The 15,509-nt window shown below is 46.3% G+C and overlaps 1 protein-coding gene across 1 annotated transcript in view; it reads left to right on the top strand.

The window, feature by feature from the left end:
- Window positions 1–237, top strand: part of gapvd1 (GTPase activating protein and VPS9 domains 1) — a 31,546-nt gene extending 31,309 nt beyond the window's left edge. Inside the window, 1 exon segment of the mRNA XM_030358143.1 lies at window positions 24–237. Within this exon segment, the coding sequence (XP_030214003.1) occupies window positions 24–164 (141 nt within the window). The 3' untranslated portion in view covers window positions 165–237.
- Window positions 238–15,509: the final 15,272 nt, after the last annotated feature.

Below are 15,509 nucleotides of genomic sequence, written 5' to 3' on the forward strand. Positions count from 1 at the left end.
CCCACGCCCCTCTTCTCCTGCAGGCAAACCCGCCCTGCCTGCTGTCCACCATCCAGTACATCAATAACTTCTACGCCAGCCGGCTGAGTGGGGAGGAGTGCTATTGGTGGATGCAGTTCACCGCGGCGGTGGAATTCATTAAGACCATCGACGATCGCAAGTGAAGCAGAACCGCCACCTGTACGGGCAGACTGCGGGGCCGAGCCGGGAGACGGGGGGGGGGGGGGGGGGCCGGCCAAGCCAACTGCTCCCGCAGCCCCCCCCCCCCCCCCCCCCCCCCCCCTCCCCCCGGAGCCCTGGCCCCCAGCCTGCTGTGTATAGCTGTACATATCCGACAGACAATAGGAGGGGAATACAAAGCATATATGGTATAATGTATTTGTGTTGGACCACATCCAGGGCATAGACGGGTTGGGGGAGGGAAAGGCCTCCAAAACAAACAAACAAGCAAACAAAAACATACTGCAAAAATAATTGGTTAATCTTCTTCCTTTTATCTCTTGTCTGATAGTTTTTTTCTTCTTCTCCTTGAGTCTTTATTAGGAAATTTTGTACCCAAGGTTATTATTTGTATTATTATTATTGTTACTATTAATATAACATTAAATTGATAGAAAGGATGAAACTTATGAAAAAGGGACCACGCTTCCTCGATTTGATTCACTGGTTGTGTATTTTTCCTCTCAAAGCTGAGGTTTCAACTGCGGGTGAATGCATTGTTACTTGGGAAAGTTGAGTAGAGGGTGGCTCGCTGGAGGAGTTCAGTACTGGAGAGCTCATTTCATGATCACTATGCTTCTCATACTGCTAACCAGCCATATAAGGGCAGCTCGTTGACTTCAACATGAAACCGGTCACTTTCTCTATTCCCTAAAAACACCCCACTTTGAGGCAATTTGGAAACAAGGACCCTAATATTTATATTAAATAAATGTGTTTATTTCTTCATTTCTTTTTCATGCTTCCTTTATCCTTCATAAGGAGGTGAAATACTTTCACGTCTGTTTGAAGATTCCTGAGCCAACAAAAGATTTTAGATGACTTGCTTTTTAAAAAAGGTGCCAATATACAAGGGCAGTCTGGGACCGCACCTGTTGACGCAGTGGAGGGCAGAGCACTGGTGCGGCTTAGAACAGGGTCAGAACCGGAAACGGAAAGTAAAAAATGGTGCCTTTGATGGCAGACACTGTGTTAGCTCCGTAGATATAGCGTTTAGCCAGCTGTACGTTGAGTTGGTGAGGTCGGGTAAGAACCCAGAACATTAACTATAATCCACTCCAGGAACAGCTTCATACAGTTCACTGAAACGATCTCAGCCCAAACCTCAATGTGCAATTGAGGTGCAAGTTAGAAGAATCTTCGCTCTGATGCTGGGAGATCCTACCTTAAGGTGGACCCAGATACCCCGCCCCCTTCATGTCCGCTTGAGATTCCCACCATTCCATTGGCTAACAGCAGAGTCATCAATTCTCTTTTGCACTGTTCAGAGGTTAGCTTTAAGTTCCTCAACATAGCACCTTGTACTCGTGGTGCAATGAGACCTGCTGGTATAGAAACATTGGATGTATCAAACTGCTGTGACGCTAGTTCCGATCAACCCTTTATGCGCAAGTGTCTGATCAAAGTGGGTGGGTGTGCGACCTCTGACCTCGCGGAGAAGTGACACGATGGGGTTGTGATGATAGAGCTCTCTACCTCCTCAGAAGTTAAAGAAAGGGACTCCTCTTTTGTGCACTTATGTTTTCTTTTTCATTGTTATATTATACTTATACATTGAATTTTTCCAGCCCGGTGTTCTGGTGTACTTTGGAGCTCGAAAACCATTGTATCATGTGTTAGTAGTATCTGTGATTAACCTGTGATTACTAAACTCATTCTCCCCCTGAAGTCCGCTGCGTCTGTCACGTACACAAGTGTGCCATTCATATGATATAGTTTTGGATATTTCATTACGCTAATCGCTAAATGACCGGACAGCACAATATACAGTAGGATAGAGAAGAGCATATAATCAACACTATTCACCCGTTAGTGATGTGCACATGTGTGGGTGTGTGTGTGCTAGGGCGGTTGTTCTCTCAGTGCACTGGTCAACTGGGCGTGTGAGAAGATGTTGTCTTGATGGCCGTTGACCCTCTCTCTGGTCCTGCATGATGTCATGGAGCGGTCTGTACATCCTCTCTCATGGTAACAGTACAATAGGATTAGTATCTGACACCGAGCAGTAATGGAGGCCGGGAGGAGGACACTGAGCCCTCGGCTGATGCCTTTGGATCAGCTGACAACCGGTGGCTGGTGGCTGTTGGCTCAATGGATGAACCGCTCTCCTTCTTAACACGAGGAGAGCAGCGCTGTCCCTGGGACTTGGATTGCCTTCACAGCCGCAGTCATCTGACAGGAATATAATGTTTGTAAATCCAGCAGTGATTTAAGTAGATTAAGGATGTGACTGGTTGTTACCCTTTGCCCCTTGAATTAAATGAGTTATTCACATTTACAGGTTACTTGATGAATAAAAAAAGAAAGCTATAAAGGGTTTTCCCACACTTTGGTTGAAAACATGAATGTGTGGTTTATATCCCAGTCTTTTCCTGATAGAGTATGGACTAATAGATGCAGCCAGCAGCGTTGCATACGGAGAGAGCATCTCTATAATGATGCTGCTTACATGTGGATGTAATGACACTTCAATTAGACTATACCAAATCTGATTAAATTATTTAAAATTATATTAGATAATAGCACCTGGCTATTGTTTCCATGTTTTCTCTGACAAACGAGCTGCCCACGGCTGTTAATGGTGACCCGACCGAAGCAGAAAGAATTGAGACGTTTGAACGCCGAGGAGTCTTAAGGGCGGAACCCAGACGCACAGTGACAGTGTCAGCAGCTGTAATTTAGCATTGATTGTATGCAAACCGGCCAGATGTTTTTGCTGTGGCGTGACTAGATGGGCTGAAAACATCTGTTCTGAAAGCTTTACCCTTCTCCCCGTGCTCTGCCGTTTCCCCGTGTACAATTAGAGTTCAAAGGCTGGGTAGATAAATGCATTTTACATTTTTATCTTAATTTAAAGATGGCTTGCACACATATATGGTCCGGGATAAGGCACTTTGTCATTACTGTGAAGAATGCATAATTCTTTGAAAATAAAAACAATAAATGAAGCAAAAACGTTATTGGTTCTGTGTTTAAAACATCTCTGTGATGCTGTTTTGAGAACTTGTACTCATTTTTCTGAATAATGTCACTCACCTGAAGCCTACATTGGTGTGCGGTGGAGGTCAACGCAACAGCTCATCATACAACTGCCATGGAAATGCCCGCCAGCGGCGGAGTCCCTCCAAGCTAGCAGCTACAAATAGCAACCTCTCTGCTACATTTAATTACTGCCGACGTGTACGGTGGTTCTTAATTGGCGATATCCCCTCACATGCATCTCTCCTTACTGTACTCAATCGCCTACCCCTCAGCTAATAGCCTTTCTTCTCTCCGACCTCTTGGCGGCGCCTCGTGCCGCTGATGATCTCCAACGATCCACTCAAATTCAAATAATGGCGCGAGTGGTTATTTAAAGCTGCTGTATGTTCCACGGACTGCCCTGTACCTGATTTAAAATAATCTGCTCTACACCTGATTTAACCTGATTTTATACTCTATTTTAATATAGGTTCTTATAAACTGCTCTATACCTGATTTAAAAATGGATTCTTATAATCTGCTCTATACCTGATTTAAACTTGGGTTCTTTTGTCAAGGATGTGGCTTTGGCCGTTTTTCGGCGGCCTAAAGTAGCATTTAAAAACTATTATAGTTAACTTATTAATAACTATTATAATAAAATTACATATAAATGCGTTATGGATGTAATTAATAATAGCTCAGCTAATACATTTACTTAACATAGTTTGACTAATATAATTAATTATTTAATCTTGATCCAGTCGGTGGATGATTTTGGTTTGCGTTTATTTGACGCTACTGTTCCGTATTGTTGTCCTTTTGCCTGAAGACACAAACAGCCCTGCAACTCATCTGCAGCTCATCCTGCAGCTGATCCCAGATGGCCGTGAAACAACAGATGATCCGTCCAGTAGTGCTGCTGCATGATTTCATACACAGGTCTGCAGCACGACGCTTAACTGTGACGGTCCTGACTGCATATCAGTGCCCGTTTAAACAGCTCACTCACCACCCAGGTAAACATGACCAAGCAGACCAGTGCGCTGAACATAGTAGTTACATTATATTAAATGTATGAAGTCTAACAACAATAAAGAAAATAACTGCAGCAATACTAGTAATTATCATATCGTCATGAGATTAATGTTTTAAAGTGTACCTGGTGTAATGTTGAGACCGCGTCGTGCTGGCTCTCTCCTGCAGATGGCAGACGCGCCATTCCGGGCGACGCTCCTCGGACGCAGCGGACAAAGAACCGCGTTCACGTTAATATCCACTGGACTCGCTGGATGCGTTTTATTTGAGAAACTAGCCCGATTAAATTGAACAAGTTAAAACATTTTTCAATAATAAGCCTTATTTATAATAATCATAATAACAGCGATATTTGTTTATATTAATAGTAACATTATATATTAATAATAATATTAATAATAGTATCGCCCTGTTTTGAGCTTGAATATCAAAATAACATATTTTAAATGATAAACCTAAATTTAAATCGAATATGCATTTCGGACAAACTTCGACAGATACTACACTTCTACACTCCAGAGTCAAATGTTAACTCAGACTTCACAGCAAGATCGCATCATGATGGTAATGATGGGTTTTTTATGCCCATGCACAAAAGTATATGCCACCACACTACAAGGGAGAGCTTTTCACTCATCCTGATGGTGTGTGTGTGTGTGTGTGTGTGTGTGTGTGTGTGGTGTGTGTGTGTGTGTGTGTGTGTTGTGTGTGTGTGTGTGTGTGTGTGTGTGTGTGTGTGAGAGAGTGTAAGGGACAGAGAGGGAAAGAAGGAGTATCCTATTGAAGGAAATCTACAAAGGATAAAAAAAAACAACAAACACGTCCATTACATTACGATGGGGGAAGGGGGGGGGGGGGGGTCTAAATGAACAAAATGTCAAATCCACATATTAAAACTTAAATTGGAATAGCCGCAAGGAAACTGGGAGACAGGGAGATTAAAACTCAGAGGGATGCCGGGGCACTCCAGCCTGCTGTGGTTGTACTGGGAGGGATGGAAATAGAGAGACAGATCTCTCCTAGTTAGCTCAACACACAAACACAGTGTGTGTGTGTGTGTGTGTCTGTCTGTCTCTGTGTGTGTGTGTGTGTGTGGTGTGTGTGTGTGTGTGTGTGTGTGTGTGTGTGTGTGTGTGTGTGTGTGTGTTTCTTGGGGGCACGGATTGAGATATAAAGTCGATGCCAACGTTTCAGAGTCGATGACTTTGTCCAAACTTGCCTCTATTCATTATGAAAGAAAAGTTGGGGCCGAAAAGGATTCTATTATGGCGAATGCCTCATATCGTTTCATAAGCTTACTTCCATGTCCATTTTATAAAATCAATCTAGTAACGTTTGTTCCATTGTTACATCCCTGTGTGGTGTGTGTACACAATAAAAAAACACCCTATGTTTTTCCCTGCTTCCTCTATTGTGCACCACAATCGCATCAATTAGTTAAAACTGTCAGTGGGGAGTGTGCTTCTCAGGCCACAGCGTGCCTTCCAGATATGATGCTTGTGTCATTAGAAAGGAACAGTTTTCATAGGCACAGCTAATTACCTGCGAGCAACAAGAGTGGGTGGGTGGTGGCATCAGGCAGCACCGTGCAACGGAACAAGAACTGGATGCACTTAGCCTTAGCACGTTAATGGCACCAATCAACAGCCAATTACCTTGACAAGTGCAGGTGTACCCGCGCCACGCGGCCCTTTGTACATTTCCATAAATACAGCCATAAACGTCCCTTTTTTTATTGTACATGCATTTTCTGTCACATTTGCAATTAAGCGCTATTGTTAGCTAAGTGTCAACTGAGGTACAAATTGATAAGTCTCCCATGGGGCAAGTGTTGATACGTTCAGAGCCTTCGCCTCTCTCTCCAGAACCACAGGACTACTGAGCACAGGGAAAGTTTTAAGAGCTCTCACTTCTTTTTGTTGATTTAAAAGAAAAGAATTAAAGCAAGTTCTGTTCGATTTGTCAGGTCGCTGGTAGATAGTGTTGTTTTACACGGGAAGGATTTGAGTGTTAGCTCTGGCATGAGTCTGTGTTTGTTTTTTTTGTGTGTGTGTGTGTGTGTGTGTGTGTGTGTTTATGCAGCATGCTGCTGATGCTGATTATCCCTGTCATGTGACTGCAGTCAGGGCCCTCTGCTTACTACCGGCCCCGACACATCCAGGGCAGGCACTCACAAGCTAGTAGGAGAACCGCACTGTACAAATCAGGCACACACGCATGCACGCACACACACACACACACACACAAACATCATTGGCACAACATACACGGATGAGGCACAAAACATTTTATTTGATGTGGTGTATCCATTGTCGTGATTACAACAACTCATACCAGGTGATGGTATGAGTTTTACTGCAAATTCCTCCATGACACTGCCCCACCCACACAACACGAACACACCACACCGTTCAGAACACGGTTCAGGGCCCTGGGAGAGGCGTCTGGCAACATGCCCGATCTACAAGTGAGCTGTCCTATCGCTGACATCAAGTGATCTGAGGATGTCATGTCTTCATCTTGTGATAGTTCAATCCCCCTTTCAGGAGGGATCAAGCTCTGTGTCGCTGCGGAGGGAGAGAGAGTGGAAGAGAGAGAGAGAGAGAGAGAGAGAGTAGAGAGAGAGAGCAAGAGAGAGTGAGAGTGAGGGAGAGAGGGAGACCGAGAAGATAAGTGTGGTGGATCATGCTAGCTTCGGGGACGTTTGATAAAAAAACCCATGTGACACAGAAGGCTTCTAATAACGCCAATCACATGATCACAGAAAAGAGTCTCAGGGTTCTGCAACGCGGTTTATTTGTTTTTTGATGGCTCGGTTATCCTACCGTTATAGCATAACGGCAGAATGTCTGCTGCCTTGAAATAATCAACTATAGACGACGCGGCGAAAGTCTAGGAAATATAAGTGGATCTGTGAGAGGAAAGCTGTTTCCATCAAGGGGGGGTGGGGAGGGGGAGATGAGTGGAGTTGGGGAGGGCACCACCACCACAAGGATCGCAGGTGATTATCAAGCTAACTATCTCTTCGGGTGGTGAGTTCCACTGCTGTCGTGATCTCAGCAGCTGGGAGGAGGGGCCGATCCAGGGCTGCTGGGAGGATGGAGATGAAGTGTGGACTGAAGACAGCCACAGTGTTCATGGAAAAAAGTCTTTCAGGATATTTACATTTTGTTTTAAAACAGGGCTAGTGTGGTAAAGTGGGAAGAGTGGTGATAAAAAAAAACTGCTTTTCAGAATACAAGATAAATATTTACTTTTTTATTAGAATGGATAAATACTTAAGTGAAATCAAATCAGATATAATATTGCAGAACTTGCAAACATGTATGGTTTAGATAGCATGAGAATTTCGCCACTTACATTTTTTCAATCGCTTACACAATAAAATCACACTCGAAGTAGAATTAATGAAACTGACTGTCAGAGGGCAAAAACCTCAGCTCTGGTCTCAAACTCTGAACACATTCATTGCTTTCAACCCAATTTGCAATTCAACATGGCAGCTTTTGTGACGCTGCAAACGGTTCCCTACATACAACCCAGGAATCGGACATAATCTCACTTAGTTGGCTTTTTTCAAAAACGCTTTGATTCAAAATTCTGCACCCGCTGTATGTTTCCATGTAGACCAAACCATAGGTAGGAGAGGCTGCAGAGAAGAGTCCAGCCCAGCCTGAGCACATGTACTGGTGGCTCTGTCATCCTGACACAGAAAATAATTCAGCACTCCACCGATCAGCTGTGGGACAGCTATAACAGCAGTTGTATGTAATGTAATAATAATATTGACCAATCACTGTATTTTTGTTCATTATAAAGGTTTGAATGTTCAATAAAGCACAGGAAGCAGCAATAATCGTATTCGGGAAATATGCAATTAGGCTCAGAGGGAATCAAAGCCACATCATGAGGGGACGACACAATTCAAGAACATCTGGCTGCTTCACAGGGTTCCTCTGGGGAGAACTTCCGTGAATCAGTATCTGAGACATGCAGATGCTGATGCGAGTACAACTTCCGTGAATCAGTATCTGAGACATGCAGATGCTGATGCGAGTACAAGAATGAGTACAATGCACCACACTATGTTATTTTATATCGACGGACTTTGGGAATCTTTTCTTGTTCTGAGAGAGCAGAGGAAATGGATGCTACTGGGATCCCACTCAGGTGAAGTGTCATGGATAAGGCTTCCTATAAGGGAGCATATGAAGGAACGTCAGGGGTCATAGAGCCGTTGATGAAACATGGCCGTAACATCTCAATGTGAGGGGCCATCGAACATAAAGGTGTCCTCCAACGCCACGCCAACCTTGATCAATCCAACACAGCAAGCTGATGTTTCTGGACGTACTGCATAACATGTTGATACCAGCAGACCATTTGGATGATGCAGAGCGCAAAGATAAGTAGTCACGGTACAATGTCAGCTGCAATGGTGCAGCGCTGGTCCAGAACTGGGTGGTTTGGCCAGTACCTACAATCTCTTCTTCTTTACCTTCCACCCTACACTCCATACCTCAATCCATTTGAAGAGTTATTGTGAACGCATTACGACTTTTTTCAGGATTTTTGAGGTTTGTTGTGAATTGTGCTTTAAGTTCTTAGAAAATGATCCCTGTCTTAGGGCTGTTATTTAGCAATTCAAACCTATTTTAATTGTGTCGGATTAACATTTTAAGCAATATTGCACATTGCATTTTTGCAAGTGCAACATTACCATTGTTGTTGTGTACTTGCAGCTGTTATATGTTACACTAAATGAACAGTTATTTTCAGATACCGTAACAACAATAAACATCTAACAGCATCATAGAATATGTCTCTCTCTCTCTCTCTCTCTCTCTCTCTCTCTCTCTCTCTCCTCCCCCCCCCCCCCCCCCCCCCCCCCCCCTCTCCATCCCCTCTCTCTGTCGTTTGCCCTCAAGCTCCTAACCTTGCTCTACTTGACTCCTGAACCATTGGAGAGTCTGATTGCTCTGGTCTCTCCTTCTCCACCTGTTCTGCTCCGCCACAAAGGCTCATATACGAGACGCCGTTTCCCCCAGACCAACCTCTTCCACGTTATAATACATGAAGTCATGCTGAAAAGTAACAATAGGTAGAAATATAAAAGCAGCCGAGTGTTCTAGCGTCTAATGACAGGTTGTGACCGTATGAATGACCCTGTTTAAACACTGAGTATATATACCGGTATATATATATATATATATTGAATAGCAGTATAATTATCTGAGGTTTTCGAATCCAAGGCCTGATTCGATACACTTTGGTGTATCCGCTTGGCTTCGCTTGGTGTAAACACTGCGGCTTGCTTAACAATTCATATTAATCACTTCTGAAATGACATCAATAAAGCAGCCCAATGGAAAAAATGGCAATTAAGCACTTATTGGCCCTAACGTGATCGCTGTTGTCAGAGGTCACGCGTCAGCCATCAATGCATGCTTTTTGTGTGTATGTGAGTGTGTGTGTGTATGGTGTGCGTTTATGTGTGTGTGCGTTTATGTGTGTGGTGTGTGCGTGTGTGCTTGTGCGTGTGTGTGTGTGTGTATGTGAGTGTGCGTTATGTGTGTGTGTGTGTGTTCGTTTTTCTGTGTGTGTCTGTGTTTGTGTGTGTGTTTGTGCGAATGTGTGTATTTGTTGTTATGCCTGTGTATGTGTGTTAGTACATGTTTTTGTGTTGTGTGTGTGTGTGTGTGTGTGTGTGCGTATCATGGCACTTGGGCTCCACCTGCCTCTGTTCTTTTATGACAAGTGATGGCACAGTTTGACCATACAAGGAGAATGGGAAGCCGGGGCCCACTCCGTGGTGGTGTTGTTCCGTCGCTGCGGGGAAACCCCTGGCTCTCCATCACTCTGTCACCGCCACGCACCGCTGCTCCCCCACAGAGCTCTCCACAATGCTATATATTAAATTAAGAGCCTTCACAGACCATAATGCACACGATAAAGCCGGCCCTCCCTCCCCGTCCGGCCGCCTTCCACTGTCAGACGGCATTAGGAGGCGCGCGAGAGGCGATCTCAGAGAGGTGGAGGAGGAGGTGGTGTCTGTTGGGCGGGGGTGGTGGTGGTGGTGGAGACGCCTCCCTCAAGAATGTAATCTCCCTGACGTTACACATTGCAGCCCCTAAACTGATAAATTGCAGATTAAATGGCGGCCACACTCCAGTCCCCCTACCCCCCCCCCCCCCCCCCCCCCCCCCCACTCTCCTCCTGTGTTGCCTTCGCACAGGGCTTCTTTTGTGTTGCCACTCGCTGCTCCTCGCCCGTCAATTGGGCCTAATCGGCAGAGGTACTAAAAACACCAGGTCCTGACAGAGGCAGATCAAGAATGATGAACATCTCTCAAAGGCAAGGGGTTGGTGCCCCTAACTCTGCTGGAAGGCACCGCATCACTTATGCAGAACTCGGAGGCGCGCCCCGGCACCCAGGAATTATGCCCGCTGACAGGAGATGCATGAGGTGCGCCCGGTGCGGGGGCCTTGACAAGTGATGGTTAACTGCACCAGCGGTGACCCCCGCAACGCACAAGGATACGGCTGCTTATTAATGGAGGAGCATCCGTGTCAATAAGCTCTGCTTTTGGGGCGGGGTCCGGAGCCACGCGTCGGGCTGCAGCGCCGCGCGCCAGGGGACAACGCGTCCACTGGATGGGGGCTTTTAATAAACACGCACACCGATGCACGCACGCACACACGCAAGCGAGCACACACGCACGCACGGGCACATGAATGTACGCACGCACGCAAGCAAGCAACGCACCACGCACGCATGCACACGCACGCACGCATGCACACGCACGCTTGCACGCATGCACGCATGCACATAGACAGACACACACAAATGCACATGCACACGAACACACACACACACACACACACAAGCACACACGCACACAAAAGTCGTGAATATAATTATGAATAGAAAGATACTCTGACCTCCCATGTGTCTCACACAAACGCACAAACACACAAACAGACGATGATGAACAGATGAAAAAATCCTGCAGTCCTTTTGGACTTTTTCTTGCCATAGATTAGCCCATATACCATCTGGCAAAGTAGAAAATAGAGGTGAATATTAATCAAATTATATACTTGTGTGTTTAATTATTCATATGTTTCTGTTTCCCTTAAGAAACCTTGCCTGCGGTATGGGGTGGAGGTGTGTGAGCAGCCAGATCCATACACACCAACACAAAGGCATAAGCCATTAAAATCCTAAATGCATGTTGCTCTTGTCGTCTATGGAAATATTTGCAATGTATATTCTAATTTTTCCGAATAAATTAGGCAAGGATGCATTCTCATGTAAATTTATTCAAGGCGAAAGCAAAAGAGAGCGTGGGGGGTGCGGTTAGATCTGCCCCGATTATGCATAATTGTAGTATTGTAGCCTTCATTTCTACATCTAGCTGTGTATTGCCTGGTCATTAAATTCTAAAATAATGGCAACCACGCTCTTCTCCATCCTAATTGCCCCTTCCTTGCAAATGCCTTCCCTGAGACAATATGATGAAGTGCACTGTAGGATGTGTTAATAAGATGGCATTTTCTAACCCACCCAGACGAAGACGAAGAAGAAGATCTCTCTATTCAGAGAGCATTTCCCTTCTGCACGGTCCACACACAGTCTTCATCCGTATCTTGTGTTCTTTATATCCTGACATATCCTTCGAACGTCTGTCCGTCTGTCTGTATGTGTCTCTCTCTCTCTCTGTGTCTCTCTCTGTGTCTCTCTCTCTCTCTGTCTCTCAGTGAAGTCACGGCAGGCAGCTGGGCGAGTCACGCCGGAGTTAACCCTTGACCCCTGCTTAACAGGATAAAACGGGGACTTTCCGCCCTCAGTCTCGACTCATCACAATATGCATGATGAGAATCAAAGGAGTGCGGAGGCTCATTAACGCGGCGTGTCTTTAATCCATACAGGGGTCGGAGGGAGCAGGCGTTTGAAGACTGCCTGTTCTTAATGAAATGCAACGTGTTACCTAATTGCGTGGCCCCCATCACGGCCGCCATGGTGTGAATAACAAACGCTGAACATGTATACGCAGAGTATACATTTAAAAAATATAGCGTCCCTCTCCGCGAGCGCCGGCGCCAGTGGCGGGAGCAGGTGGGGGGAGATGGCGTCAGTGTTTTTTTTAATGTGTGAAAAAGGGCCGGTCCATCGCTCTCTCTCTCTCTCTCTCTCTCTGAACAACACACTGTGCTGCACCCCCATTACTTTCAATTTGGCCCGGTATGAGCGTCCATTAAACAACAACAACAGCCAGCATAATAAACACCTCACAAAGAGCCGAATGACAAACCAAAAACACCCCTCGCTCCCCAGGTGCGACCGTATCCCTGTGGCGCTCTCGTTCCCCGGGACCGTACCTGAGAATAACTCGGGCGGAGGCGGAGCGCGTGACAGATGGTTAACGTAATGTGTGCAAAGTGCACCCTGGTGGTCTGCGTGGAGTAGTGGACTCACCGGTGGACTCTCTCCACTGGGCTGGCTCCTGGTCTAGTGTCCACCTCCCCCCTCCACCTCCCCACTGACTCCTCTGTGCTCCTCCTCCTCCTCCTCCTCCTCCTCCTCCTCCTCCTCCTCCTCCTCCTCCTCCTCCTCCAGACTCTCACCTCTCTCCCCAGTGGCTCTGTGCTGCCTCTGACGTATAGCCATGCCTCAGCCTCCTGTATCCGTTAAGAGCAGAAATTAATGACAAGCACAAAGCTGCTCATTTATAATTGCTTCATTATACCGTTGTGTTCTCCTGACAATAATAGTGTTGCTGCTGTTTTTCTAATTATGGTAGCTTCTTCTTTTTTTTTCGCTCGTTATCAAGGACTTCAGGTAATGTGGTGAAGAATAATGACTCTCTCTCTCTCTCTCACGGCTCTCTCTCTCTCTCTCTCTCTCTCTCTCTCTCTCTCTCTCTCTCTCTCCTCTCTCTCTTCTCTCTCTCTCCTCTCTCTCTCTCTCTCTCTCTCTCTCTCTCTCTCTCTCTCTCTCTCTGTCTTGCTCCCTCTCCATCTCTCATGGGTTGCTCATCACAAACAGTCTCAGTGCAACACAGAGCCTTATCAAGGAGTTGTGTGTGTGTCTGTGTGTGTGTGTGTGTGTGTGTGTGCGTGCGTACGTGCGTGCGCGTGTGCGCGGGACGCCTTCTTAAAGCCGACTCCATCGTGTGCAGCTCCTCCTGGCTGTGGCCTCCGCCTCTTTAATGAGCTACTTGTGTTCCGAGCGTTTAACTCAGAGGTTGACGACAGCGCGGAGATAAACTCAATCTCAGCTGCATCTGAAGAACAAAAGAAAACATCACAACGCATCGCTTAATTATTTGTATTAATATAAATATTCAGGGGTAAAAAGATAGAGGAGCCCCTCAAACTGGGATAGTGGAATGGCGCATTCGGAGACGGCCCTGGGTGATAGCATCAGTAATAACGGCGTCTGGCCGCCGTGATTACGTACAATGGAGGGGAGATTAGCGGGGCGTGTCGGGGCAGCCCGACCGGAAATGGCCGACGGCATGATGAGTATGAAGGGATAACAGTGGGTGTGGGGGTTCTCCCTACTGTCACATCCTTTTGGAGGAAGAATCACCGATGTGGGGAATAACAATCGTGGTAATAATGCAAATAATAATAAAATGAATAATAATAAGATGCTCTCTATGAGTATTATAAACACAGAAAAAGAAAAAGGCAGAAAATAAACTCTTGGTTTTTCTGTCTTTCTTTTCTTTTTTTCAAACGTTTTTTGCTCTGCCGTTGCATCACAGAGCTCAGCGCGGTCTCAGAGGCGGGATTAATTAGCTGCTAAGAGAAAGCTGCCAGTGGGGGGGGGGGGAGGGGGGACACACACTTTGGAGGGGCTCTGAACTTGGCTAATTATCAGGTAGGCTGTAATTTAGTGCGGACCCTGGAGGCCCCTGACGAGGGCCGCACCAACGAAGAAGAAAAGAAACAGGAAGAGGGAATAGGGCATGTGAGAATAATGTTGAGAATAATGACGATTATACAACAACAACATTATTGTTAATAATAATATAACTAAATAATTACAATATTGTTTGCAGTAGGATGAGCAGTGGAAGCCAAATTACCACATAGAGATGCAATCAGTCATCCTTTGCCTGCGTCTGTGTGCGTGCGTGCGTGTGCGCGCACATTTCTTGTGACACATCACTGAAGGTAGGAAAGGTATGGGTGAACATATTGGCCGCGCTGGTGAGGGCGGAGGAGAGAGAGGAGAGAGGGGAGAGAGGGGAGAGAGGGAGAGAGGGAGAGAGAGAGAGAGAGAGAGAGCGCGAGCGAGGGAACAGGACGTAGTATTACTCAGTACGGTGACCGAGAGCGCAGGGTGGATGTCATCTATTTGCAGGAGTATGAGCCTGACAGGGACTGTGTTTAGCAGATTCCTATCCCACATGCATCAAATTATGATCCTGAAGTGGCCCAGACGAAAGGGAAGGTTGAATTGCCGTTGACCTGAGTGAGCTAAAATGACATAGATTCAGACAAATAGAGCTCTGAGCCAAGCACGGGGAAAACAAAGATGGATGTGTCGTGGCAAGGCGTCCTAGCACACACACACCCACACATACACACTCTCACACACAGGCGCTCTCACACTCTCTCTACGTTTGATGAGTGCAAACTTTTGACGCGCCACTCTAGAAACATCATTCAAGTCTATTGCTGTCGGAGTTGATTTCCATTTCAATGTGCAAAGAAAGCACAACTCAGAGCACTCGGTAGCTCCATAGAGCCAACTTCACCCACTTTAAAGGGTTTGTAACGGTGCAGACACAGGAATCCCCTGAATCTCTTCAGCTCCTCTCAGAGTGGCTCACTTTATGAAGAGGGGGGGTGGGGGGGGGGAGCTCCAAAATATTGGTGTTGTCGACCAGGGCGGTGTCCGGGATTACCCCCCGATTCAGAGTCCCGGAAAGAGAGTCCCCTGTGTGTGTGTGTGTGCGTCATGTGTGTGTATCATGTGTTTGTATGTGAGTGTGTGTGTACGTGTGTGTGTGTGTGTGGGGGCGTGTGTGGTTGTGTGTGTGTGTGTGTGTGTGTGTGTGCGTAGGCATCACTGGGGGCGCAGCGTCCAATATGCACGGCCGAGCGCATTGAGAAAAGAGAGCACTTGTTCCTCACTCGCTCTAATTGTTCCACAGAGACTCGTGGAATTGGAATCTAAGTGGAATTCCAGGCTCAGACTCAAACGCCCGATACCACCATTAACCCAACCCCCCCCCCCTCCACCCTACATCCTCTCTCTCTCTCTCCTCTCTCTCT

The sequence above is a fragment of the Gadus morhua genome, chromosome 6, assembly GCF_902167405.1.
Source record: "Gadus morhua chromosome 6, gadMor3.0, whole genome shotgun sequence".
NCBI classification, from domain to species: Eukaryota; Metazoa; Chordata; class Actinopteri; order Gadiformes; family Gadidae; genus Gadus; species Gadus morhua.